Here is a 25,516-nt window from a genome sequence, read left to right as displayed (position 1 = left end):
AGGGAGAGGAGCAAGGAAGAGAAACAGACAAAAGAGCGTTGTGAGAAGCGGGGAGGAGAGCCAGGACGAGAAGCAGACAGAGAGGAGAAGCCAGGACGAGAAGCAGACGGATACGAGGATGAGAAGCAGACGAAGGAGCCAGAGGGAGAAACGGGGAGAAAGCTAGGGCGAGAGGCAGACGGAGCAGTGAATTTCTAGGACGAGAAGCAGACGGCGAACATAAACTGAGATAAAGCAACAAATACTTTTGTAAAGCCGGACGGAGAAGCAGACAGAAACGGACGGACAAAGGAAGAGGGGGAGAACGAAGACTGGTAAAAGAAAGGGAAAGGCGGGACTCAGTGTTGATTAAAATAGGGGAGGCATAAAAGGGAAGCCAACCGAAGGGGAAAGAACCATATTTTGGTGCGAGGGATACCCGTAGAAACAAAGATTGTAAAGGAAAATACCTCCATATTAGGAACCTGGCTCGGCGTTTTCAAGGCCGCAGAGCGCGTGGAAAGCAGGAAACGGGAAGGGAAGCGAGTGAGTAAAGGAAGGGAAAATAAAGCAGCAAGAAGGTGGTGTTTAACTAAGAAATAAGAGCCAATAGGGAAACAGCGACGCCAGTAGGAAAGGAGGATTATAACAGCCTACCCCCATTTAAACGGAGTTTATTAGATAATAGGAGAGAAAGGAAACAGCGACACTGTTAGGAAAGGAGGGTAACTGCGAGCTCTGGGAATTGTGATATAAGGAAGATACATCTGCATTAAATAGCCCACTTTACTAATTTAAATAGCGTAATAAGAACGGGGTAGTGACCCCCAGTGGAAAGGAGGGATATTGCTGGCCAAAATAACGGAATCTGACATTTAGACAGTGAGATAAAAGGGGAAATATAGGTGAAAAGTTATGAGTAAAACATATAATAATAATAATAAAAATTTTATTTGTATACCGCCCTTCCTATGATCAGGGCGGTGAACAGCACATTACAGATACATATATCCACATACAATACATTAAAACCAACTATTAAAAATGCTAAAACCCCATCAACCAGCTACCATTGCTGTCGAAAAGGGGGAGACTAACTGGAACTTATGTCAGGGAATGCCAAACGAAACAGGAAGGTTTTTAATTCCTTCCTGAATTGGGCCAGGGAGGTGGCCGAGCGGAGCTCTATGGGCAGCGTGTTCCAGAGGGTCAGGGCGATGATGGTATATGACCTCCTTGTTGTGGAGGCTAGTCTAGCCCCTGGGACCCTCAGTAGTTGCTGCCCAGATGTTCTGAGGGTGCGGGGCGGAATGTATGGGGAGAGGCGGTCCTCTAGGTATCCTGGGCCCAAGCCATGTAGGGCTTTATAGGTTATAACCAACACCTTGTATTGTGCCCGGAAGCGGATGGGCAGCCAATACAGATCTTTAAGTACAGGTGTAATATGACTGGCCCTGGAAGTACCAGTGACCAGTCTGGCTGCCATATTCTGTACCATCTGTTGCCCCATGTAGAGCGCATTGCAGAAATCCAATCGAGAGGTTACCAGAGCATGTACTACCGTTTCAAGGTCTCCCTGGGCTAGGTATGGGCGCAGTTGGCGAATAAGCCGAAGCTGATAACAGGTGCTCTTGACCGTCGCATCCACCTGTGCTGTAAGGTGAAACGACGAGTCAAGAAGCACCCCCAGACTTCGCACGGAGTCCTTCACAGGAAGCGTGATCCCGTTCAGGACAGGTGGAACCACCGCCATTCCCGGACCAGGGGAACCTATCACAAGTACCTCTGTTTTCTCTGGATTCAGGCTGAGTCAGTTTTCCCTCATCCAGCCCATTACCGACTCCAGACAGGCCACGAGAGGAGAGACGCCATCCTCAGTCACTGCATCAGTCGGAGACATAGAGAAGACTATTTGGGTGTCATCAGCGTACTGATAACCCCGCGCCCCATGTCTCCGGATGATCTCTCCCAGCGGTTTCATGTAAATGTTGAAAAGCATGGGAGACAGAATGGCTCCTTGAGGGACCCCAGTTGTGAGGGCCCTCTTATCGGAGCACACGTCTCCCAGCTGCACCATCTGGAACCTCCCAGAGAGGTAGGACCGGAACCACTGGAGTGCAGTGCCCCCGATTCCCACCTCTGCCAGGCGCTCCAGAAGGATACCATGGTCTATGGTATCGAAAGCCGCTGAGATGTCCAAGAGCACCAACAGGGACACGCTTCCCCTGTCGATGCCCAGACGGAGATCATCGACCAAGGCGACCATGGCCGTCTCAACCCCGTAACCCACCCGAAAGCCAGTTTGAAATGAGTCCAGATAATCCGTTTCATCCAAGATCGATTGAAGCTGGATTGCAACCGCCCTCTCGATCACCTTCCCCAAAAATGGCAGCAGCGAGACTGGCCGATAATTACTATTTATCAGGGGGTCGAGGGAGGGCTTTTTTAACAGCGGTTTTATAGTGGCCAATTTCAAGCTGGATGGAAATTGCCCGTCCCTCAGAGATGTATTAATAATCCGGTGTAACATCAAAGTTACCACCGGTCCCCCCTGAGCTACTAGCCACGAGGGACAGGGATTGAGAGAGCAGGTTGTCTTCCGAACACTTCCAAGGATCTTGTCCACATCATCAGTACTCACCAACTCAAACTGATCCAGTTTAATAGAGTCCACGGAAGCTCTGGATGCCTCTACCCTAGGTTCTGCTCTAATGCCGGCGTTAAGACCCTCGCTTATCCAAGAGGTTTTATCCGCGAAGAAGTTGTTAAATTGGTCGCAGCAGGCCTTAGAAGGTTCAAGGATCTGGTTCAGGGTGGGAGGGGGCTGAGTTAGCTCCCTGACCACCCTGAACAACTCTGCTGGACGCGACTCCGCGGACGCGACATGAGCACCATAGAACGAATTCTTAGCTGCTCGTATCGCCTCTCCGTGGTCCTCCAAAAGGCGGTCTAGGAGAGCCTTGTTGGCTAAGCGTAGGTGTTTCCGCCAGTGATGCTCTAGCCGTCGCAGGACTCGCTTCCTCACCAAGGCTTACGTTTAGAAGCGGGCCTGAGAGGGCGCTTGGGAGCGATACTGTGTATAGCCCTAGAGAGACCGGTATTCCAAATACCAGTCAGGGCATCAACAGAATCGCCGTCACTTCCAACCATGTGCCCCTCTAAGGCTTCCTGGAACCTTTTGGGTTCCATCAGCCTTCGAGGGTGGACCATCCTAATAGGTCCACCACCCCCGGGGGGGATCTGGGTAGAAGCCTTGATTTTTGCCTCCACGAGGAAATGATCCGTCCATGACAGGGGGGAAATGTTAGTTATTTCCGCCCACGGATTTTCCGCATCCGTACAAAAAACCAAATCCAGTGTATTTCCCGCAAAATGCGTAGGACCCGAGATCAGCTGGGACAGGCCCATGACCGCCATGGTATGCATGAATTCCCGAGCCGCACCGGATGGAACATAGTTGGCCGCAAAGCGGATGTTGAAGTCACCCAGGACAAGCAGCCTGGGTGTTTCCAGCATCAGCTCTGCAACCAACTGTGTCAGCTCGTTAAGGGAGTCTGTTAGCACACGGGGTGGCCGATACACCAACAAAATCCCCAGACTATCCCTAGCCTTCAGGGTCAGGTAAATACACTCGATAAAGGAAGTTTGACGGATGTGGTTCCTGGTGAGAGACAAGGTGTTCTTATGTACCAAGGCCACACACACCCCGCCCACCTAACCTGGACTGGTCCTGCCCACACAGCATCTCCCTCAGGCCCAAGCCAGGTCTCGGTAATGCAAGCCAGGTCGCACTTGCTGTCTTCTAGCAGATCGTGAATTATGTGGGTCTTATTATTAGTCGACCTGGCATTGCACAGGAGCAGCGACAGGGTTTGTGGCACGGTTGGAGTGACCCTCAGGTCCCTTTGGTTGGGAGGGGGACAAGAAGGAGAGATAGATATGACGCATCGATCTCGCCTTCCTCTGTAATGCGAGTCCCTTCTCCCACCGCCATACCTCCCCCTGCCCCACACTACCTCAATAGGAGCCCCGCTGATGCAGATATTACCCTCCTCCTCCCCAGCCAAGGCATTCCCCACGTCCATATCCTCCCCCTCCCCTTCCCCAACAACTAGAAGAGCAGAGGTCAGTCACTGCAGACATCCTCTGCTCTAATGCTGGCATGGACACTGCCTCTCTCAGCCCTTGCGCAGCCAAATATGCGCAGCTGCGCAGTTGCGGAGCTGCAACGTCCTCCAAACACAGTCCGTGGGCGGCCCCCCTGGGACGGTGCGCAGCTGCGCACCTCCAACAACCCAGGGAGAGCCGCCCGGCAGCAAGCGCAGCTCCTGGCAAATGTCCAGTGGCAAGGGAGGCATGACGAAGGAGGAGTCCAGCGAGCTGGGTTTAAAGCGTGCCGCTGCCCCGACACGCCCCTCGCTCCGCCTTCCCCCCAGATGATCCGAATTCGGCTACCGGAGCCGCCGTGGAGCTGCAAAGAGCAACAGGAGTCCTCCAAACACAGTCCGTGGGCGGCCCCCCTGGGATGGTGCACAGCTGCGCACCTCTGACAACCCAGGGAGAGCCGCCCGGCAGCAAGCGCAGCTCCTGGCAAATGTCCGGTGGCAAGGGAGGCGTGATGAAGGAGGAGTCCAGTGAGCTGGGTTTAAAGCGTGCCGCTGCCCCGACACGCCCCTCCCTCCGCCTTCCCCCCAGATGATCCGAATTCGGCTACCGGAGCCACCGTGGAGCTGCAAAGAGCAACAGGAGTCCTCCAAACACAGTCCGTGGGCGGCCCCCCTGGGACGGTGCGCAGCTGCGTACCTCCAACAACCCAGGGAGAGCCGCCTGGCAGCAAGCGCAGCTCCTGGCAAATGTCCGGTGGCAAGGGAGGCGTGACGACAATGATGTACAGTGATATACAACGACAATGATATACAACGACAATGATGAGTACGAGGGAAATGGTGGCAAAGGAGAGAGAGAGAGAAAAGAAGGGGCAAGGACAAGGAGAACAAAAACAAACAATAACAAGAAGAGCATCAATTGAATTAAAAGCACCGGATCCAAATATAAAAGTTCTTGAGGCAATACAAAGAATTGAGACAAATATTAGGCAGGAGATTAAGGACTCAAGAGACGAGTTAAGAAGAGATTTTAAGAGAGATATTGATGACTTGAAAGAGACAATGAAAGGGATGATGACAGATATAAAGATGATGAATAAAAGGATGGGGGACCTAGAAGCGAGGACGGAAAAAGTAGAGAAAGTTACTAAAGATTTAGAACAAACGCAGAAACATGAAATAAACCTACAGAGACTGAAAGAAATTAAAGACAGGAAAAAATGTATTAAAATACGAGGGCTGAAAGAACAATTTAATGAAAACTTGTATGATAAAATTATCCCAGTTTTGGCAGAACTATTAGAAACTTCTACGGACTATGTGGATGCAGAAGTGGATAAAATCTTCCAAATAAATTCCATGGCAGCAAGCAACCGGAATCTACCCAGGGATATTGTGGTCTATTTCATAAGGGAATGGATAAAAGACAAGATTATACAGGAAAGCTATGAGAAAAGAGTAACTATAGACGGAGCAGAAATTAAAATCTTTAAAGGTGTCCCCGCGGAGACGTTGAGGAGAAGGAGGGATTATACGGTACTAACAAGAATACTACAGGAGAGGAAGATTAGATATAAATGGGAACCCCTGGAGGGGATATCGTTTATGTGGAAACAAAAGCAAATGAAAATAGATACCCCAGAAAAAGCAGGAACCTTCTATAACAGATGGTTTAGAGACGAAGAAGCAAAAAACAGAGAAAGGAAAGAGAAGGAAAGGTCGGAACTGGAGGAGAGTAAAAAGTAAAGGATACCGCTGGAAGAAAAGAAAGAATACACAGGAGCAATAAGTAAAAAATGTTAATATAAATGCACGTTTCTTAGGCATGATCAAAATGGAGGACATTTGGGCATTATTCCTAGACAGATGGCAGAAATGGACTTCCCTTTCTGGCCAACCCCCCCCCCCCCCATTCCAAACAGCACATTTGGGCATTGAACATGGCTTTACTTAAGATGGCCTCTTGCATATTTCAGAGGCTTATTGCATAACCAAACTCTTTGGGTTTCACACTGAACATGGGTTCACATGGCTATGCATATTAAACATGTCAAGGTGGTTTCACTGTTCTTGCACCAAGTGTACTTCTCAGAAGTGTGTACTACTTGGTCAAGGGACTTTGGTTTTTCTTCACTGCGCATGAGTTTGTAAAAATCACAGCAATTTACATTGGCCGTGCCTCTGAAGCGGGCTCATATCAATATCACCATCATCATCATCGTTAAAACAAAGCAGACCTGTAAAAATGGAATGGAAATCCTCCTCCTTCTCCTGCTCCTCTTCTTCTTCCTCCTCCTCCTCCTCTTCCTGCTTCTTCCTTCCTCCCTCGTCCTCCTCCTCTTCCTCCTCCTTCCTCCCTCCTCTTCCTTCCTTCCATCCTCCCTCCTCCTCCTGCTCCTCCCTCCCTCCTCCTCCTGCTCCTTCCCCCGCGCACCTGCGCTAGAGGCCCCGCGTGCTTCAGCGACAGGCCAAAGGCCCCACGGGGCTTTTGGTGGTGGCAATCGGCAGCAGGACCGAGATGGGGCTGGTCCCAACGGCATGTGGCCCGCGGGCCGCAGGTTGCCGACCCCTGATCTAGACACTATACTTTTATTGATGCAGCCTAAAATTGCATTGGCCTTTTTAGCAGCCGCATCGCACTGTTGACTCATGTTCAACTTGTGGTCTACTTAGACTCCATGGCCAGTTACAGATTGCCAAAATAAAGCTGCTTCGGGTCTCTTTGGAGGTATGCTGTTTAAATGATGCATGCATCCTAAGAATCCGGAAGCTGCACCAAAGCTGCACTCCAGTGCTTAGGAATGGAGTGTGGCTTTGGCGCGACTTCTGGACTCTTAGGACCCATTCATCATTTAAATAGCATACCTCCAAAGAGACCTGAAGCAGCTTTATTTTGGCAGTCTGTAACAGGCCCTAGATCCCTTTCACACGTAGTTTCATTCATCCAGGTGTCTCCCATCCTATATTTGTGCATTTCATTTTTCTGCCCTAAGTGCAGTACCTTACATTTCTCCATGATGAATTTCATTTTGTTAGCTTTGGCCCAGCTTTCTAGTCTATTCAGGTCATTTTGAATTTTGATCCTGTCCTCTGGTGTATTAGCTACTCCTCTTAATTTGGTGTCATCTGCATGGCTTTTCTCTCTGTATGTAAATAATCAGGCATGACATTGCTTGCAGTGATTTAGCATTTGTCTTAGCCAGCCATGGCTAATTTCCATTCCTGTTCCTGGTAATGGGAAGGAGAGTCAGCAAGATCTATATTATATTGTAGCCAGTGCTCCTCCTCCTCCTTCCTGGACAGTGGGACAGATTGCAACCATGGGCTCTGTGCTAGCTGCTTTGTTCTGGCTGCTGTGTACTGCAATCATGCAGTGACTCATAAGACTGGAATATTGGACTGGAACTGTCATCTTCCAGACTTACAGAGTACTGGTGGCAGTTCATCCCACTTAAGTGGGGAACACACTTGAAAAAGAGCTGTAGATGGCTTGAGGTTAACTTTAGAGTTAAGAGTGACTGAGAAGCAGAATTTAAAAATATAGCCATGTTAGTCTGTAGAATTAATATGTATAAAGATGTGTAGCACCCTTGAGACTAAATGAAAAAAAAAAGAAAATAAAGATGTTTGTACCATGAGCTTCCTTAGACTTTAGTCTACTTCTTCAGATGCTTATGGTGGAGCGGAAGCCAGGGACAGACAGGAGTGCAAGTGTTTAAGTGAAGAAAACTGAAAAGGAATGTTGGCTACTGCATACCCAGTCAGCTTGAGTAGAACCCATGGGCTCTACATGGTACGTAGTTTGCAAAGGGCTCTTCACACATTGGTCCTTAGGAACAACATCCTGTTGTTTGCACTTGTTGAGAAAGAAGTTATCTCTCTGTATCTGGGCAAGTTTCTTGAAGAGGTTGATGGACTTCCACTTCATTCAGCTAAATCTGGTGCTTTCCATAGTGGTAGAATTTAAAGATATGGCTGTGTTATATAATTTAAATATATAGCCGTGAGAAGCAGAATGTTAGTGTATTGGTAGAAAGAGAGAAAGGAAAATGGAAGACAGGGAGAAGAGATGGGCACACTCATTTTCTAGTAAGACTCCAGTGGGAGGTGGACTGGGATCAAAGAATACAAGATGGAAAGTTTTTCAAAAAACCCTCCCCAAAAACCCTTGCTTTACAGAAGGACAATTCAGAAAGAATGACAAACGGATACATTTTCTTACTCTTTAGAACTGGATTCATAAAATATTTGGGTTTGGGAATCCATCCTATTTAGATAATGAAGCAAGGGGATGCCTGGAAAATTTAAATGGAAAATGTCCTCTAACCCTTCTCCATACTTGAAATTATTTCCTCCTTTGAAGTCTAAACTACACTGCAAAGCTGTTCCTTTAAGGCATGGATGGGCACTGTATGACCTGCCAAATGTTGGAGGGCTACAGCTCTCATCAGCACTAGGCGACATAGCCAGTGGTGAGGAATAATCTCACAACTGGAGGGATATATTTTTAATTTTCCATTTTGTGATATGCTGCATTGTTTCCCTCTGGTTTTGAGATGTAGCATTTTGGATGTCCTGCTGTTGCTTGCGTTCGTTATTTCTGACGTGGTGGCAAACCTATAATGGATTTTCTTGCCTTCCTTTAAGGCTTAGAAAGTGTGACATGCCAAAGGTCATGGCATGGGTTTCTGTGGCCAAGCAGGGATTCAGATTCTGGTCTCCTAGTGTCCTGGCTCTGTTAGATGTCCTTCTACTCAGTTTGGATTTGTTTCCTTTCATATGGCTCTTGGAGAATTGTCAGGCTTGCAGTAAATGAATAATATCACAAGAATAGATCTCTACTAAACCCTACATTTCTTTCTTGCTAGGAGAAACTGTGGATTTCAGTGTTCTACAATACCGATTTAAGTTATTGCAAGCTAATACCAAGTACACAGCTCACGTTATGGCAAGCACCATTGCCGGCGGAAAAAATGGAACAGCAACCACATTCATCACCAGCAAATTGAGTATGCTATTTTGTGCAAATAATATCTCTATTTATTTATTACTTTTTGATGTGTGTCTTTTGTGAAGCATTTATATCCTGTTCTGTGAACAGAAAAGTTCACAGAGAAGATTATAGAGTAGTAATAGCAAGACAGTGTCTGCCTTCTGTTGTACAACCTGAAAAAAAAAAAAACTCCACAAACACACAACAGAAAACAAGAAGGAATGAGGAAGAAGTGGGGAGACCACTGTTACCAGTTTTTAATGTTGACACAGCTGTAACATTATAATTATTTGCATTTTTTAGATTGTTGGTGTTACTTTCTCCCATCTTCACTCCTTCTTCTTCTGACTCTGCTGTTCTTAGGATGTTTTCTGCATACAATTTGAACAAGTATGGTGAGAGAATGCATCCTTGCCTGACCCCGTTGCCAATTTGGAATCAGTCTGTTTTTCTGAATTCTGTTCTGATGGTAGCTTCTTGTCATGACTGAAGATTTCTCATCAGGACTATCGGATCTAGTGGCACACCCATATCCTCTAGAGCCATCTATAGCTTTCCATGATCTACTGTATGCAGTCAAATGCTTTACTATAGACTATAAAGCACATGGTGATTTTTTTTATTCCTTTGTGTGCTCCATTAGCCATCATATGTTTGCAATGTGGTCCCTAGTGCCTCTTCTGAACCCTGCTTGCGCTACTAGGATTTCTCTCTCCTTGTAGTCTCTGCTGCAGAATTTTGAGCAGAATTTTGCTTGTGTAGGACATTAATGCATTGTCCTATAACTGCTGCAGTCTTTTATGTCTCTTTTTTTCTACATTGGGATAAATATTGATCTCTTCCTGCCTTTTGACCATGGTTTTGTTTTCATATTTGTTGACATATTTTAGTTAGCACTAGCGCTGATTCTGTCTGTGTGCACTGTAGCAATTCAGTTGGCATATCTGTGTTCCTTGTTTATACCAATTTCACTTTTTGCCACTTGGAACAATTATTACAGAAGTCAAAGATGCAAGTGCAAAGGCAGGCCTAATGCTGAACATAAAGAAAACAAAAATAATGACCATGGAAGAATAAATTATAATAGTTAAAGAGTTGCCCTACCTAGGATTAAACATTGATCAGAATGGAGATTGCAGCCAAGAAATAAGATGACTAGGGATAGGAAAGGCAGCTGTGAAAGAACTAGATACAATCCTAAAGAGTAAAGACATACAACTGAGCACTAAAGTCAGAATCATCCAAGCCATTATATTCCTCATCACCAAGCAGACAGGAGGAAAATCAATTCATTTGAGATGTGGTGCTGAAGAAGAGTGTTGAGGATACTGTGGACAGCCAAAAAGACAAACAAATGGGTCCTTGAACAGATCAAACAAGAACTCTCTCTGGAAGCCAAGATGATGAAACTGAGACTATTGTACTTTGGCGACATCATAAGAAGGCATGAGTAACTCAAAAAGACACTAATGCTAGATAATAATAATAATAATAATAATAATGTTTTATTTATAGACCGCTATTCCGCAATGATCATAGCGGTGTACAGATGGATCGAGGGCAATAGAAAAAGAAGACCACACAGCCATTGACTAGATTCAGAGGCATGAATGTACAGGACAAGTAGAGCAGTAGAGGATAGAGGGGCTTGGAGAGCTCTCATCAAAGGGTTACCATGAATCAGGGCTGACTCAAGGGCAGCTAACAACAACAACAAATATTATAATGGCTGCAGTCTAGCTGGAAGTTGTTGGTCTTCTCATCACTAACAGCTGAAATAGTTCAAGGAGAGGGAGAGCCAGAAATTGCAGTACTTAGTTGACATGACAGAGAAGCAGTGCTCCTTGCTTCTGCTGAAGCTTGATGAGAGTTGGGGAAGAGGCAAACTGATGAAGCTAGCTTTCTCAGCTGAGCTAGTGGAAAGACCTTCTCCAGCTCTGTTCCTGCTGCATCCTAGTGGTTGCTGGGTGACATCCGAGAGAGGTATCTCTGACTGCCATTTTGTTGTTCCACCTGAACTCAGATCTGATTTCGGTGACATTTATTCAGTGAAAGTATGAGTTATTTAATATTTGAGGTCTTTAAAATATTTTGATTTTTGAAGTGATGTTTTCCTTTCTCCTGCCTCTCCTTCAGGTGTGGTAGATATTATTCTTATAAATGTCGTTGTTGGAATGTTCATGCTGTGCCTCCTAATTATTGGCATATTGGGGGCTGTAAAAAGACATATGTGAGTACATTTTAAAATGCATGTTTGTTTTTGGAATGAAAGTGCATAATTTGTTATATACAAGCATAGTTTAAACATATTTGCTAAATTTTCTATACTCCCTTACTGGTGACAACCCCTGTCAATCTAATTTAATGGGATTTGTACAGAATTGCACAATATGTTGTTACATGAATATGTTTCTGAAAAATTAATTACCAGAATGAAAAGGCAGAAGTTCTTACTGAGCTTAGAGCTGACTTGAAAGAGCGTATCAGAATTGGAATTTGTGACAAGATACATAAATAAAAACATTGCTCCAAGTACTGTCCTGAAGTATGTAGAACAATTTCTTTTAATTTATTAAAAATTTCACATATCAGCAAATACTTCACCCATTGATAGAAACTATGTGACTAATTAAGATAAATATTTTCTAACAAAAACATACAATTTAATATTTTTTTAAAACAAAAGTGATGGAGTTAAGTTGGAATTTACTGTGAACCTAATTCCAAATAAGGCTACTAATTAAGTTGGAGATAGTGCGACAACAAATTTTACATTTCCCAGCTAGTTCTCCTGAAATTTTGTAGAACTGCTTGCTTTTTTTAGTCCCACGGGATTGGGGAACTACAGTATTTAGTGCTGGACTGTGTTGAGAAATCCAGCAGGGAATCAGTAAGATACAAATAAGGGTATGGAAACAAGTAAAAGGGTTTGTGATGGGTTTGGTGAAAAACTGGGTTTTCAAAAATTCATTCAGATCTTTCCTATCTCTCAAGCTCAAAAGAAGAATAGGGACGGAGAAGTTACAGTAAAATCTTCAATGGCATTTTTCAGCTTCAGTCTGGCAGTGCATTTAGTGGAGGCATTAGATTTAAATTTAAATGAAGTATGGTGTACAGTTAAGAGTTAATTTTTCCCTTTCCAATATAAATGTAATTCAGTGATATATTTTAATTTATGAACAATTCAATAGATGCACTAGTCCTTTCTTGCCAGAGTTCTATTCTGTTGTCTTTTGTGGCTAAATATTTTTGTTTCGGCAGGTTAAAAGATGCTCTCTGGCCTAAAATACCTCACCCCCACATTATGGCAACAGTTGTTACCATGGACCAGGTAAGAACAGATTTATTTTTGAGCAAACAAAGAAAACTTATGAAAAGAATGTATGTTTAAATAAACATAAATATCAGTGTATCCAGTGGTTGAGCATTGTGCTATTGATAATGGAGACAGTGGGATCCTGTGAGATATTGGGGCAAGGGCAATCCTTGCCTCTTTCCTCTCATCTGTTTTCCTTTTCAGGCTTCCTCTTGCCACTTTGGAGGGAGACTGGCAAAATGAAGAAGCTTTTCCTATGTAGCATTAATGACTAGTTGTGGAACAGCAAACCATGTCCTATGAGGAGAGACTTAGGGAGCTGGATATGTTCAGTCTGTCATATTGAGGATAGAGCAAGCTTGTTTTCTGCTGCTCCAGAGAGTAGGACATGGAGCAATGGATACAAACTGCAGGAAAAGAGATTCCACTGCAACGTTAGGAAGAACTTTGTGACAGTAAGAGCTGTTTGACAGTGGAACATGCTCTCTCTTGGATCTCCTTCTTTGGAAGTTTTTAAAGAGAGGCTAGATGATCATCTGTCAGGAGTGCTTTGATTGTGTTTCCTGTATGGCAGGGGGTTGGGCTGGATCGCATTTGGGATGTCTTCCAACTCTATGATTCTGTGATTCTGAGAAGGCCATAGTTCGACTCTTTCTAGAACTGCTCTTTTCTGATATTTGTTAAGTACTTCCAGCAACTATCACCATCTGTATCTTTTCTCCCTCTAGGTGGCAGCAGTAGTATTGGGCCCACCTGCAAGCAATATCCCCACTGCACCAACACCCTTTCATTACTTTCCCCCTGCAACTGCCTGCCTTCTCACGCATGGAAAGGATGAAAGAGTGTTAGCTGCAGTTCTTGATGGTCATGGCAGCCAGATCACTTGCTTTCTTAGGAGATTATCAGATGGGGTGTGGGGGAGCCGAGAGTAAAAAGCATACTCCTGGCAAAGTTGTACAATTGCATTGAAGATTTTCAGACACATTGTGCTTATTCAGTACTTAACCCATGAAGATCCAGGAATGCTCCAGCAACAAACCATTCACAGGGAAGTCCTAAATAAGCACAATGTGTCTGAAAATCTTCAGCACAATTGTGTGACTTTGCCAGGAGTATGCTCCCCCCCCCCAATTTTCCCCCATCTGATAATTTCCATAGAGATGTGAATGAATGATTAGCAAATGTATGCAGAAAGCAGATTGCTGCATGATTTACTTGCTCAGCTGGCTGGGCAAATAGCAGTGGATGGGAGGAAAACATAAATGCAAGTGTAGGAGAAGCAATAGCAATAGCAGCTTCATTTATATACCGCTTCATGCCACCTAAGCTGTCTCTAAGTGGTTTGTAACTGTAAGCTAATTGCCCCCAACAAGCTGGGTACTCATTTTAGTGACGTCGGAAGGATGCAAACCTGAGTTGAGCCTGAGCCCTGGTTGGTATAAACTCGCAATCTTATGGTTTGTGAGTGAGTGGCTGCAGTACATGCATTTAATCAATGGAGGAGTCAATGAGATTTGATTTGGATTGCTTCCCTTTCTCATCTATATTATGATAGCTCCTCCACCACTCATGTCACTCATCTACCCTGTCCTTCTGCCAGCAATGGGTACAACTCCACAAACAACTTTTGGGTATCTCTTCCTTAATATGTATTTGTTCTATAAGGCACACTGGTGGCTTTAGGCCTCCAGTAGATTGAAAACGTTACGAAATGTTACAAGAATCACTTTTCATAGAATAAAAGTCAGAACAGACACATGACTGAAAAAAGCCTTTGCTTTTTTGTTTACGTAATACTGATACCCAGGAAACAGAAGCAGCACGTTTATAAACAGTTTAAAAAAGCATTTTACTACTAATGTTGCAAGGCTAATGGATGGACAGATTTTGTTACGACACACTAGTCATTTTTCACACATGGGCTGTAATCTGATAAACCTGCAGGAAGAGTGCACATTTCCAGCTGTGGACTGATGTTTTTGTCGGGGGGGGGGGGCAGAGGTTGCTGTCTTTCTTCATTCTTGCTTGGGCATGCAACAGGGACCATGGAGTTACATAGATACACCTCATTCCCTCAGCTACCTACCAGCTGTGGGAGTGCAACTTACATTCTGTCTTCACTTATTTACTTGGACAAAAGAAGCAACTTCCAACTTGAGCATAAGGGCAGCTGGAATGTATCTGGGCACACTCCTGCTCATGAAGGGAGCTGGTGAGGATGGAGCTGCATCTGAAAATACTTTGGCAGCTCTTGTGCATGTTGAGGACTGTGCAAGATAACTCCTTCTGCAATGTAAAAAAGAAACTCAACATTTCACCAACAGGATTCTAGCCATGAATTCCACTAGACAAAAGAATTAATAGGGCACTTTACACTTTCATGTCACTACGAAGCTCAGAAATGTACTCATCTGAAGTGACAAGCAAGGATTTTTTAATTGCTAAATATTAAAAAGCAGGTTAATTACTCACCATATAGACTCTACTGTTTCTTTTTCCCACTTGCAGCAGCCAGTACCCTTGAGAAAATCGCCTTCTGCGGATGAAACACACATCATTATTTCAGAAGTACAACCTTGTAGCAAGGAGCAAAATGAATTTGAGTTTCCGAATTCTGAAGACTGCCTCAGTGAGACAGATGATGCTACAGAAGTTATGGTTGGCAGCAAAGACACTTTGTGGAATGAAGAACATGAAGCACATCCACCAACATTCTATCCTGAACATGATTTCAGGAATCCCACTCTTCCTGATATGAAAGGGAATTGTTATGACAACCAGGAAGTTCAAGATCAGCCGTATTTGAAGGAATTCAACCCCTATTTGAAAAACTCAGTCCCCACAAGAGAGTTCATACTTTCTGAAAACTTAGTCCAAAATATAGAAGGAACTAACACTCAGCCTGTTCCCATGACCTCTTGTCTGCCAAATAGCACTGAGCAACCTTATGTAGCACTAGATACATTTACATTACTCCCAAAGCATTAATAAACTGTTTTGTTTCAAGCAGTTTCAAAATGAAGTCTTGCACACTGTCTGTGCTACTTGTGTATAACTGTTAGAAAAAAAATTGACTGCCTTTTGGAATGTTTACCTTTTGATCTGCTCTTTGAAACTCCTGCAGTTCCTTTCTGCTTTTAAAACTACTGGGAGTGCTGGGGTGGGAGGAAGCAAATCTAAGTAGAAAGCTAGCCAAATACAGGTGAATAATGTACTTGCATTTTTCTTGCAGGAAAAGCTGATTGGTACCTTAACAGACTTGTTATTAAACAACTTTTCATTGGCCACAGTGGGGTAGAAATTGTGCTTTTCACGTATTGGATTGTAACTCCCAGTGGTCCTAGCTAGTATAGCCAAAAATAAGAGTCCTATGATTTCTAACCCTGGACTATAGCATATAATTGTAAAGTCATTCCTCCCCTAATTTTTTTCTTCTTCAGATACCCCCAACTCTCCCCCTCCCACTTGCAATTTTAGGCCTAGAAGCCTTTTATTTCAGCAAGTGACCTAGAATTCAGCTTCTGGTTATTTCCTGGGTCTGAAAATGTGGCCAAATTACCCACTTCTTTGAGAATTTGGAGGCATGTATTTTTTTTTTCAAAAAATGGGAAGCTTTGTTAATATTACCTGTGATGCATTTCCTCCTGCCCATGCAGCTAGGGTTGAGAGAGTCCCTGTACAGTACTTTTCTAAGCAATGCCTCTGACATTGCTGGCTCAACTGGCAGTTATCCCAAGTAGTTTGTGCAGCATAACTGTTTGGGGGTGCAGTTTTAATTATAACTAAAATGACTTTTTTCCTTTGTTGCACTGATATTGTCTTTGCAAGTAAGTGTACATGGTCCCTCCAGGACACTATTATTGTAGAAGTCGGAGCTGCATCTTGGGCCCAAAACAGACAGGCCAAATAATGTGGTTTCCAGCTGTGTTTGGGGTGTAGTGTTAACATGATGCATGTCCTGAATGCACCCACAAACTATGCCAACATTGCGCCATCACCAAATAACTAGGCCAAAAAGGAGTGGCAAGAACCTGCTCATTCCTGCAGTCTGGTTCAGGACCCTGGCGGTGGCCCGGATTGGGCACATGCGGTTGCCGTGGCCCTGGCACAAATGGCACTGGCACGGTCCCGCCGTGGTCCTTTTGGACCATCTGTTTTAGGTCTTAGTTTCACTGCCACATCAAACCTTCTCAAAGAACCCTTTTCTTGGAAAACCAGGGACACCATTTCAAAGGAAAAAATTGGGCACCCACAAACTCCTCTATCCAACAATGTTTTGCCTGACAGAATCACTCATAGCCTACTATATGAACAGGAGTTCTAATGTAGTAGCTGCAGATACGCAACTGAGATTTTCTTTTAACTCCTCCTCCCTCCAAAAACCTTTTACTTAGTTTTCTGACTATTGTTCTTTGTGTCATACAAATAGGACATGGTACAGTTGGCTCTTCATATCTTTTTTTTTTTGGGGGGAGGGCAAAATCTGCAGGGACCTCAGGTTATGTTGTTTCCAACAGCAGTGCAAATTGTGGTTTATTGTGGTACCAGAGCTCTCTGACAGAGAAGGCTAAATGTCTCACAGAACTACAGTTCTCAAGATTTCCTAGCATTGAGCCAGGGCAGTTAAAGCGGTCCCAAACTGGATTATTTTTGCAGTGTGTTTTGTACTCAGGCATGCGTGGTGGGTGTCAATATATTTTCTACTCTTAAGAGAAGCCACATCATATTTTTTAACCCATTGTTCAAACATATTTGAAATTCATAAAAGTGTTAATGTTTTTACTTGGATTAAATTAAGCAATCTCATTTAGACCAAAGACAGCCATCCTTTTATGATTCTCTAAATAAACATGTTTATAATCAGGCTGTATAAAATATAAGGATTAAGGAAACCTTTGACCTTCTAGTTGTTAGACTATAACTTCCACAATCCTGTGACTATCTGTTTCTATTCTATTCTAATTTAAACTATGGTTGGCTTGAAGTCATTCATTGCTCCAATATGAACTACTTTGAAATGTAAAATATTCAAAATGACCCATGAATATAATTTTGTTACAGTATCTAGTTAAAATTGAAAACCTATTTTTGGCTCCATACAGACAGGCCCAAATAAAGCTGCTTCAGGTCACTTTGGAGGTATACTGTTTCAATGATGCATGCATTCTAAGAGTCCGGGAGCTGCACCAAAGCTGCACTCCAGTCCTTAAGACTCGAAGCAGCTTTATTTTGGCCTGTCTGTATGGGGCCTTTGACACTGATTGATTTCATGGTTCAAAAACAAAGAACTATTCTACTTTGTGGTTTTGCATTGTCACTTGAAATTGTTTGTAAAAGCAGCTCCATCACTGTAGCTTTCTCATTACAGAGAAGAAATATGGAACATACAAACAGTTTGCAAAGGAACAGGCCTGAGGCTGACAAAATGGGTAGATTTTTATTATTCAGAAACTGGCTTTTGATCTAACCAAAGGAATCTTTAAATTTTTGAAGCATGTTTTGTGTTTTCACTCGTTTCACAAAGATGCTACGATATATTGTTGTCATCAACTGTGTTTCCCACAGTGATTCTCCAGTATTGCCAAACTTTATTTTGTTGATCCCTTCCTCTCTGCTATCATGAACTGTCATCCCATATACTTCAAAAATAGTAATAAAGATACCACTAATGGATTTGATCCACAGGCAATCTGCAACCATCATTGACTAGCCCTATGTTGTTTCCCTTAATTGTGATCTGAAGGACACAGTATCACTGAGCCAAATTTTTTACTCCGTCTAGTGAGGTATTTGTAATATCAAGGTATTTCAGTGCTAGAAACCATCAATATTTGATATTTACTTGTCAATTGTAACTCATAACTTCCAACAAATCATTTGCTCATCAGGCCACTGCTGTTTTACCATCATAAATGTACTATTACAGCCCCATTGTTCATTGTTTTCTAGGAACTGAACAACCTACTAATTTACAATAAACTTCTGTTTAGCAACTTTCCATTAATCTATAATGTATATATTGACATCTGAAAGATTTGGTTTCTCATCTGACAAAACAAACTCGATGACCACAGAAGAAAGATTCTAAAACGTCAGTGCAGCTTTGCTTTTAATATTCCTGTTCTCCTTTAGGGGATCCTTCTCCCCACCTTTTGGAGGGAGGCAACATGGTGAAGTCACGGATAGGAATTTTAAAAAGGCAAGACGTAAACACGGGTTCCTCCTGAAGCAACACTCAAGTATATCTCATTTTTACCTCTTATACACAACAAAATGTAATTTGGAATTGTTTCAGTCCAGATAATTCTTGAGAGGCCAAAATGCAGTAACCATTGGAGCTCAAAATGAAATCATGGCATGTTTACTGAGATGTGCGTTCCTACTGATTGCAACGTTAAGGATTCATTCTTATATTCAACTTACATACAAGTGTCACTAAAATCAACAGCAGTTCCTTCCATCTAGAAAAGTATAGGTTTTGCACTGTAGATTTTCACGTTCTTGAGCTGATAAAAAACATCCATTACCTCCCGCATTGTTAATAAATAAGACACTTAGCATGAATAAATGGCAAGCAACACTGTACTTCGTAATAATTCGAGATAATATACATTTAAAATTGATAAGGCAAACAGAAGTGCACAGAATTTTGAGACAAGCTAAATTGCCAGGGGAAGATATTACAGAGACATGTCACATTTCTTTAAAAAAGTACTCAGCACAAAGCTTCCATAGCACTGCCACTAGATGAGAAGCTTAGCTGATGGTCAATATTAAGTTTTTTTATTTGTATAAACCTGATTTTTTTAAAATTTGTTTAAGCTTGCTACAAGGTAGAACATTTGACGTTCACAGAAAATCACAAAATGTAATTTGCTGATTGCAAAACCATCTTTCAAAATGCTCTGAATATATAGAATGGACAGCATGGCTTCCAATGCATGTGATGCTAATTTTCTCTGGAAACATTTATCATGCAGCTCTCTCACTTTAGAGTTAGTTATCAAAACAAGTGACAAGACAAACATATTTTGCCAAAAAGATTCTCTGTTAAAGCAGATAGTCCATTACGTTAAGGCCACAACTGAACTTGGTTTTGTTGATTTGCCACTAAGCAGCGTCCATTTATTTTATCAGGGCCTGTGCTAGAAAAGTCTCTTAATGAATAATATTTTATAGAGGCTTAACTATGTAAACTTTGCATAAAGATCAAAAACTCCAGCAAACAGAAGGCAAACTTGAAAAGTTGTCTTTGAGGAACAGCCAGACCAGAACATATGTTGGCATTCATTACACTTCTAAGCACCCAGATGAAAATATTAGAAAACATGCAAGTGGTATTATTGAGACTTGTAGTACTGACATATAAGTAGTAGTATATCTAGGCAGGAGAAGAACTCGAATGGCACAAATTCTTATATTTACTCATGAACACAGCTGAACCTTTGGAAATATCTGAATTATTTACAGCTACCCCCTGAGCTGACAGCTTACTGACTAGGCATCACAACTCTAGAATCATGATCATTTTCTAGCCACTGAGACTTTAAAATATTAGAGTTTCACATTGTTAAATTGTTGAGAAAGAATCAAATAAAACATTATTTCTTGTCAAACAGTTGTAGTGTTTCTGGATTTCTTTAGAACAAGCCTCAACGTATTAATACGTAAAAAGTGAAACATTCAGTCAACTTGCAAGTGAGGTTGAACTATCCCAGATGATTAAGGTTCGCAAAAATGTCTTCAGCAAAAGCATTTCTCTATGTGAAGTAGCAAAATTGCAATTCTTCTTGGTGTCCTCTTCTTAGTGACTACACTGCTTCCTTACACTACACAAGGTATTCATAATGACTGCAGGGAATACACGTATCTGGTATTGCCATTCAGTAACAGACCAACAAATATCTACCCATAATATGTTTGCCCTATAATTTTGTTATCCAATATTAATGAGGATATAGTTACTTGACCCAAGGCTCATCTGGTAAAAGAACAGGCTTACCTGTAATTGTGGTTCTTTGAGTGGTCATCTATGAATGCACATGAATGGTTGTTTGTGCCTGCATAGCATCTCCTTTGGGACCCTTTGAAGCAAAGCAGTTTTGATGGGAACCCTGTTCCTGCTCCTGCAGGTACAAAGACCCATTTGTTTGATTCACAGAGACCATGACCAAGTAGTAAAAGAAAAAAAGTGCACAGATTTTCTGGGTACTTTACAGGTTTGAATTCTAAATATCATATTTAAATTTGAGTAGAATTGGCTACAACTGCAAGATAGGAAAGGATATAAAATACTGGCATTCAGTTTATTAATACCGTTTTGAAGCAGTCTTGAGTCCAAAGAGAGGAGAAATATTCTACTCCATTGGTTTATAGTTCTTTACTGACAAATAGAGCACCCTGAGGAGGTGATCCCTCTTCAAAGGAAAGAAGCCTTTGCAGACAGTCAGGGAACGTCTTAGACCATAGTCTAAGATTTAAATTCTGCCTTAAGCCATTATGTTTGGCCACAGAAGGACAGAGGGGTTGGTCTCTGGATGATTTTTAAGGTAATCCATTCACCATAAAAGTACTGCATTTTTATTTTTGAAAATTAACATTAACCTAAAGAAAACAGAACATTCAAAATTAAATTATGTAATGTTTTCATAGTCTATGTGAAAGGAGGTATTCACAGTCATCTTCTTTATGTCTGCAACAGAATGAGGACTGCCTTCCATTCCATCTTAAAATGAAGTAGGATGTCCCAGAACAAAACAGAAGGGCATGAGGAAGGTGAACAAAATGTAGTGCTTGAAGAAATATTTCATTAAGAATGTCTGGAAATGCCTGTTTAAGATTTCCATACCCATTTTCTTCCACAAATAAATCTGAGGCAAGATTCAGAAACATCAGTTTAACCGATCAGAACCAGTGATGCAACAGTATCTGAGGAAGGCCTACCAGGGGATAGTCTTTCCTTTTCACTGGGGCATGTAGCCACCCTGTCTTACAGTCTGTGGTACATAAGACTTTGGCATCTCATCATCAGTCACTATATTTATTCTCATGGCTTCAAGCTGCACAGATGGTCCCTCTGGGCTTGGGTGGAAAACTCCTGCTAAGGCAGCCCCCTGTTCATCTCTCTCTGGGCCAGAGTGACATGTTTGCGAGGCCTGATGCCCAGTGGTATCTTCTTCATCTATTGGAGAAATCTGTGTTATTTTGTCAAAGTGAGACCCCTCAGGGACCGCATCATTCCAATTAGCATTCTGTTTGAAATAGTGATGCCTTGGTGTTGAGTTGTCACTTCCCAGCACTTGCTGGTCCTCTGGCCTTTCTTCCGAGTCTAGCAGAGGCTGGGTAGACTCAGACCTGGAAAAGACTTGCACAGCAGGTATCTGATCCCGGTAACCACTGGGCACTACGGTTGAATACTGAACAGTGCTGGAAGTGTTCTGAGCAGGTTCCCCTTCATCACTGTCAGAAACACTCTGCCGAGGAGAAGACATGCAAGATGATCCTCCTATACCGCTGCTGTGGCCTTCTGAGGCATTTTTCTCCTTTTTAAGCATGTCAAATGGCTTCAAATCAGGCTCAGAAAGAGATTTCTTGTCAGCTTCAATTTCAACAATGCTGACATCAGTACAGCCCCCTTCGGGATAGATCTGCTCTTTGGAATTAAAATGCTAAAAAGAAACAAAACAACACATTAAGATGCATCTTTATTTTAAATAAACTAACATCAGTATTGTGTTGTCCTTGTCATGTACTCATCATTTCTTATAGGAATACAAGCTTCCTGTAATGTAAATTAATATGGGCCTTTGAATCACAGAACCACAGAGCTAGAAGAAACCTCAAGGGCCATCCAGTCCAATCCCCTGCCATGCAGGAACTCACAATCAAAGAACCCCTGAGAAATGGCCAGCCTCTGTTTAAAACCTCCAAAGAAGGGCACTCCACCACAAAGCAGTGCGTTCCACTGTTGAACAGCTCTTACTATCAGTCCTTACTTGACACTTTGATTCTAAATCTAGGATAACCTCAATATATTGTTAAGGAAAGAGCCATTTCACTTTAAAAGTTTATTTAAGAGGGTTCTACCATATTTGCATTATTCATTGTGTAAGTCCAAAATGTTTCTGTACATTAAAGTTGCGTCTATTCAACATGCCATATTCTTCCCACTCAGAAATCACAAAAATATTTTTCTTACATACTGGTGCTTTGAACCAAATCTCTACCACACAACTTATATGACAGCATTGCTTTTATTTTTCTATACCATCAACTCTCTGGGCTTGGACTCAGATCTTGCCTTCTGCAAACAAAGGAGTCTTGGTCTGAGGAAGCCTTATAATCCAGTAGAGCATTAATGCTGGCAGAACAAGGGCATTTTTGCCAATTTCCTCCCTTTCCATGGTATCTTCTATGTCCTCTTAAAACCCACTCTGGGCCATTAGGGAGCCATTAGTGGAGTAGTGCCAGAAATTTTGCCACAGCAAAATTCTGCTCATAATTTGAAGATATAGCCATGTTAGTCTGTAGACCAAACACATCTGAGGAAGTAGACTTAAGTCTACGAATGCTCATACTGCCAACTCTTTTCTTTAGTTAGTCTCAAAGGTGCTACAAGATCTCTCTACAGTAGTCTGCTCAAGGAGTGATCCCTATAGGTAGTAATAACCTCTGGATCCAACCCACTGTTTGATGCAGTTACAACAGGAATATAAAATTTCAGAGGAAAACACTGTTTTTTATTTCTTTTACCTTGGATGGTGTTTGTGGTGACCACTGAGCAATTACACTCTTTGAAGGATCAGGTACATTAGGCCAAATGTGCTTTTTGATGCTGGCAAAAGACAGAAAATAAATGAACCATGATCACAGGAATGTAGCAAAAATTCTCTGCATGTTTATTTATTGCTGATCATCTGACATAAAAAATACAATTTAAAAAAATCTTCTAAAACTTTCTTTAAAAACATCAAATGTTAACTTTAACCACATTCAACTATGTACATGTAAATACATTGAGGTTGTTTGTATGATACTGTAATTTAAAGGTATAATTTTAATTTTGCTAGTTCTTTGTGTCACAACTATTACCGTATTTATGGTAATAGTTCCCAGTGATACATGGGAATTATGATTTATGAGAAACTTTAGTACAAAAACATTACTAAAGAGTCTGTATAGTGTGGTATGGGAGGAGGACAATGGAGACATGACACCATGAGTTACTGCACCAATCCTAGTGACCCCACTGACTTAATAATGGAACCTGAAGTTAATTTTAACTTTATATGTTTTAAATTTTATATTTGTAATTTTTATATTTTTATGATTTTAATTGTACAATTTTAATTGTTGTGTTTTATGTATGTTAGCTGCCTTGGGTCCCACTTTGGGAGAAAGGCGGGATAAAAACAAACAAACAAACAAACATATAAAATTGTCCGCTTTGCCATTTAATAACCTGCAGCTTTTGCTGTATATGATCAAGTGGAACTCTAAACCCTTTATTTACTGCCTTTCAGAATTTATGCAGCCTATTATACAATATACAAAGTATACTTACATATCCCGTTTGCTGAAACAAACAAGTACACCCAAAAGAGTAAACAGTAGGGACGCTAGACACACAGGGACAACTATTGCTTCTATTTCTCCTTCCCCTAAAAGAAAACACAGAAATAAATTACTTTTCTGAAGCAATCCTTGAAAATTGTATGCTTTGCATTAACTCATTTTGAAACATTTCAAATCTATCAAGTAGCAATTCTGCTACATAAGATCGTCCTAATCTCTTTTTACCTGTGCTGGTCTATGGCTGTGATAAAGACGAACTTTTGATTGATAAACATTTTAAGTGCCAAATGATGGCAATAATATGCAAACAAATAATCTATGTTTATATTTATTATTTGCACATCTCATGTTTCCATAAACATTTATCACAAAAAAATTCCCACATAAAGTATGTAAAAACATAGCAACATAAAAAACTGGTATGATCACATGAAAAAAAACCAGTCAAGTTAAACACAGAGCAAAACAAGTCAGTAGCCTGTTTCTCAAAAGGAAATTATCCTACCCATGGAACACAGTCACTATGAGGAGACAGACTGTCCTTAGAAAGAGATAGGAGAAGGCCCTCAAAGAAGATCTAATAGCATCCACTGAAAAAGCCTTCTTGAATATATGCAGATAATAAGCATATTACAAATGGCAGAAGTGACAATACATTTTATAATATGGATTAATTTAAAATTTCTGTGATCATGTTCTATTTTTGCTATTTCTTTAAAAAAGAATAACCATGGAAAATACTGAGTTGATCAATCATGTCTTTCAAAAACTGAACATGTATAAAACACTTACCAAATTTATTTGTAGTAAATGTAAAAGCAGGGCCACTTCTTCCTCCTTTTTCAGTGTATGCTGCCATCTGTACCATGTATAATGTATCACTTGACAAGGAAGACAGCGGATACTCGGTTTTGGAAGAGTTCACTTTCACAACTAGAATGGAAAATTTTCCCCTTAATTACATTTGTTATTCCAATTTTGTAAACACCTCTTTTAACACAATATCTTAAAAAAAAAAAACCCTGAAAAAGTCCCATGTACCAAAAATTCAAATTTTCATAATTCAAACAGAAAGAATACCTGCTGACCTTGTAAGATTTTGAGATATGTCAACCTGGATTTATTATTCTATTAATTTAATCAAAGTTATCTGTAATAACAAAATCACTAAAATAAAGACTACGACGTTAGGAAGTTCAAGACACCACTCTGTAACACTTTTTACTCCCAAAAGTAAACTACAGTTGTCCCTCCATATTCGCTAGGGTTAGGGGAACAAGACCCCTGTGAATATGGAAAAACCTCAAATAACAAAAACACCGTTTTTACCTGAGAGGACACCTCTCTAGGAATCTCTAGGTCCTCCAGTGTAACTCTGTGGTCAATGTCCAACATACACTGACCATAGAATGGCACTGGAGTAGCTACAAATGGTCTTTCAGAGCAACGTTTAGTTAAAGTTGACCACAGAGTCGCACTGGAGGACCTAGACAGTCCTAGAGAGAACATAGTAATTAAATCCGTGAATAATCAAATCTGCAAATATCA

General features: G+C 41.7%; 2 protein-coding genes across 4 annotated transcripts in view; one reads left to right on the top strand and one right to left on the bottom strand.

Moving 5' to 3' along the window:
• The window catches only part of LOC149324024 (interleukin-31 receptor subunit alpha-like), a 53,538-nt gene extending 35,825 nt beyond the window's left edge, over nt 1-17,713 (top strand). The window contains exons 12-15 of the mRNA XM_089485663.1: nt 8,954-9,094; nt 11,215-11,308; nt 12,340-12,409; nt 14,903-17,713. Of these exons, the coding sequence (XP_089341789.1) occupies nt 8,954-9,094; nt 11,215-11,308; nt 12,340-12,409; nt 14,903-15,382 (785 nt within the window). The 3' untranslated portion in view covers nt 15,383-17,713. The remainder of the gene's footprint in view (nt 1-8,953; nt 9,095-11,214; nt 11,309-12,339; nt 12,410-14,902) is intronic.
• The window catches only part of IL6ST (interleukin 6 cytokine family signal transducer), a 50,442-nt gene continuing 35,486 nt past the window's right edge, over nt 10,561-25,516 (bottom strand). The window contains exons 13-21 of one of the 3 annotated variants that reach the window (XR_016277775.1): nt 24,761-24,901; nt 23,958-24,054; nt 23,147-23,228; nt 21,338-22,062; nt 20,397-20,520; nt 18,818-18,900; nt 14,867-14,930; nt 14,503-14,680; nt 10,561-11,292 (exon numbers count right to left, since the gene is read on the bottom strand). Coding sequence is in view for 1 of the 3 variants with exons in the window: in XM_089495545.1 (XP_089351671.1) it covers nt 21,358-22,062; nt 23,147-23,228; nt 23,958-24,054; nt 24,761-24,901 (1,025 nt within the window). In the remaining 2 variants the exon portion in view is untranslated. Of the gene's footprint in view, nt 11,293-14,502; nt 14,681-14,866; nt 14,931-18,817; nt 18,901-20,396; nt 20,521-20,951; nt 22,063-23,146; nt 23,229-23,957; nt 24,055-24,760; nt 24,902-25,516 lie in introns of those variants that run through there. The other 2 variants (XR_016277776.1, XM_089495545.1) reach the window with 2 other exon arrangements.

The sequence above is a fragment of the Sceloporus occidentalis genome, unplaced genomic scaffold, assembly GCF_023333645.1.
Source record: "Sceloporus occidentalis isolate IW3139 unplaced genomic scaffold, rSceOcc1.0.p SCAF_1, whole genome shotgun sequence".
NCBI classification, from domain to species: domain Eukaryota; kingdom Metazoa; phylum Chordata; class Lepidosauria; order Squamata; family Phrynosomatidae; genus Sceloporus; species Sceloporus occidentalis.
The sequence above is the reverse complement of the archived record's forward strand: the minus strand, read 5'-3'. Positions and strand labels throughout refer to the sequence as shown.